A 2,513-nucleotide genomic window follows, 5' to 3' on the forward strand; every position below is an offset into this window, starting at 1 on the left:
CAAACAAACACACAAACAAAAAAAACACAAACAAACAAATAAAACTCCTCCATTTGACTCCAGTCATCCCCTCCATCACTCCTTTACACGTCAGTCTTCCGAACGCGGCTAAAAATAAGTAAGGTTTCGAGGTTTTAAGGATACACCATGAACAGTGAGTATTGATTGGCCAAACAAGGCTGAGCTCTGTAGCACTGCGCTACTGTCCATTAAATATCCTATTGTTACCCCCCCCCCCCCCCCCCTTCCTCCCTCACCAGCTTGCATTTCAGCCAGCTCAGTCAGTCTAAAACTCTACAGGCATTGTATATGCTGATGGGACATGGGATGGGGTGGCAGGGGTGGGGGTGGGTGGCAGGGGGTAGAGGGTAGGTAGTATACTCATAGTTCAGACCCGCGAGAGATCGTTGGGGTCAGGGCCGTAGGCAGAGGTCATGGTGCCCCCGCGGCTGCCCAGGTAGATGGCGGTGGTAGATTTGGGCCGTTGGGTGGAGGTGTTGTGGTTGCCTCCCCTGGATGTGTTGCCGCTGCTGTGTGTGTTGTTGTTGTTGACCTCGGCGTCCAACGCGACGTCCGAGGAGATGACCCAGGTGGCGGGGCGCCAGCGTTTGAGGGCGTACGGCGTCTTCACGCGCTTCTTGATCTTCTCGCCGGAACCCTGCTCCTTGCTATCCCTTCCCATGTCCTCCACTGAGAGAGAGAGAGAGAGAGAGAGAGAGAGAGAGAGAGAGAGAGAGAGAGAGACAAGAGAAGACAAGTTATTGGAAATAATCCATGTCGTAAATGTAGTCGACTGGCCTAGTTAAATAATGGATAAAAACAAAGGATTGCACGTGTATGGATATGTGGGATGGATATGATGGGTGAAGAAGACAGAGACAGATCTGAGAGCACGTGCTGAGTGGGTGGGGGTTGGTGCAGGTGCGTGTATGTTTGAAGGAAAACGAGGGATGGATGTTCAGAAACAGGTGCGTGCTGCTGTCTATTCTCACTTGTGGAGGTCAGTGTGGTGATGGACAGGTCCAGGGAGTTGGGTCTCTCCGGCCTGCGGCCTTTGTGCTGCCTGAGCAGGGCCTCCATGCGAGGCTGTGGGGGTGCCGTGCTCTCACCGCGCTCCTGGGGGGCTCTGGAGCCGCCGGGAGGGGCCGCCTCCGAGGTGGCGGTGTTGGTGCCGGCGTTGGCGGTGGTGGGGGCCTCGGTGGGCGGCGCGTTGTCCGCGCTCTCCCCGCCCCCCTCGTGGTCCCCCTCGCCCTCGCTCTCGCTCTCGCCGTTGTTGTTGTTGCTGTTGTTGTTGTTGGCGTTGTTGGGCCGCGCCTCTCGCCGTAGCAGCGGCTCCTGCTCGTCGGGGCTGGCGGCCAGCAGGCCGAAGCTCAGGTCCTCCGAGCTCGCCGGGCCCTTCCCGTGATGCCCGCTGGTGCCGGCGCTGACACCTGATGCTCCTGCGACGGCGTCTGTGACGGGCACGTTGTTGGTGACTGTGACCAGGCGAGGCTCGGCTGCCACGACGACCGCGTTGGCCTTGGCAACGCCGGTCTCCACCTGCCGCAAGTTCGACTTGCTCTGCTTGCCGAACTTCAGCCGAAGCGAGGAGGACGATGACGAGGGTTCCTTCCCAGAGGTCTTAGCGTGCAGCGGCAGGCTGCTAGGCCGCTTGGGAAGGTTCTGCTGCTTGGGTAGCGGATGGGCAGCCCCCGAGCCGTCGCCGTGGTGATGAAGATGAAGATGCGATGTTGAGGACGACGACGGCGAAGTCCCGCCCGTGACCTCGGCGGCCATCTTGATGAGCGGGTAGAGCAGGCCGTGCGACCCGGAGGCCAGCGCGTCTGGCGCGCAGAACAGCTTCTGCGACGTCTCCATCAGGCTCTCGTCCGAGCTCTCGCGCAGGTTGCGCTCCACCTCGCTGGGGTCCAGCTTGGGCGTCTCCAGGTCCTCCTGCGTGAGGACGGGGCAGTGGTGGTGGTGATGCGGCGGGTGGTGGTGATGGAGGCTGTGCAGCGTCGACGCGGACCCCACTGGGGGCTCGGAAAGAGGCGTGAGGGTCAGGCCTGTGGTGGTGGTGGACTGACTGGCGCCGCTACTCTCTGGACTGGGCAGCCGTGGCTGGAGGAGGTGTTGTTGTTGTTGTTGTTGTTGTTGACGCTCGTAGTTGATGCAGTTCCTGTTTTTCTCCACCACGACTCCGCCCGCTGCCGCCTGAGAGGCGGGGCCGGACGATGAGGAGGCGTCTCCGCCACCTTGAGCGGTTTTGGTCCGGCCCTCGGAGTCCTCGATGTAGGAGGAGGACGAGAGGTCGGAGTAGGGACCCACCTTGGGAATCCGGCGGACATGAGACAGGTTCCTGTGAAAAGCACACACATGCAACACACATAAATAACGTGCAATACATACAAAATAGGTTTCAGGTACTGTATGTCTTTTATTAGTTTACTTTTGAGACGTTTGCCTTGGCTTTAACTGTGATAGGACTGTAGAGACTAATAGGAGGTGAGAGGTGGAATAGTATCGGGCAACGA

At 59.1% G+C, this 2,513-nt stretch overlaps 1 protein-coding gene across 2 annotated transcripts in view; it reads right to left on the minus strand.

Annotated features, from left to right (window-relative positions):
• Nucleotides 1-265: 265 nt before the first annotated feature.
• The window catches only part of bmpr2a (bone morphogenetic protein receptor, type II a (serine/threonine kinase)), a 27,487-nt gene continuing 25,239 nt past the window's right edge, over nucleotides 266-2,513 (minus strand). For both annotated transcript variants that reach the window (XM_076296751.1, XM_076296750.1), the window contains exons 12-13: nucleotides 993-2,338; nucleotides 266-690 (exon numbers count right to left, since the gene is read on the minus strand). In XM_076296751.1, the coding sequence (XP_076152866.1) occupies nucleotides 389-690; nucleotides 993-2,338 (1,648 nt within the window). In that variant the 3' untranslated portion in view covers nucleotides 266-388. The remainder of the gene's footprint in view (nucleotides 691-992; nucleotides 2,339-2,513) is intronic.

The sequence above is a fragment of the Alosa pseudoharengus genome, unplaced genomic scaffold, assembly GCF_046254945.1.
Source record: "Alosa pseudoharengus isolate Yale_2024_CS ecotype anadromous, Long Island Sound unplaced genomic scaffold, YU_APseudo_1.1 YU_APseudo_1.1_scf_20, whole genome shotgun sequence".
In the NCBI taxonomy this organism is placed as follows: domain Eukaryota; kingdom Metazoa; phylum Chordata; class Actinopteri; order Clupeiformes; family Clupeidae; genus Alosa; species Alosa pseudoharengus.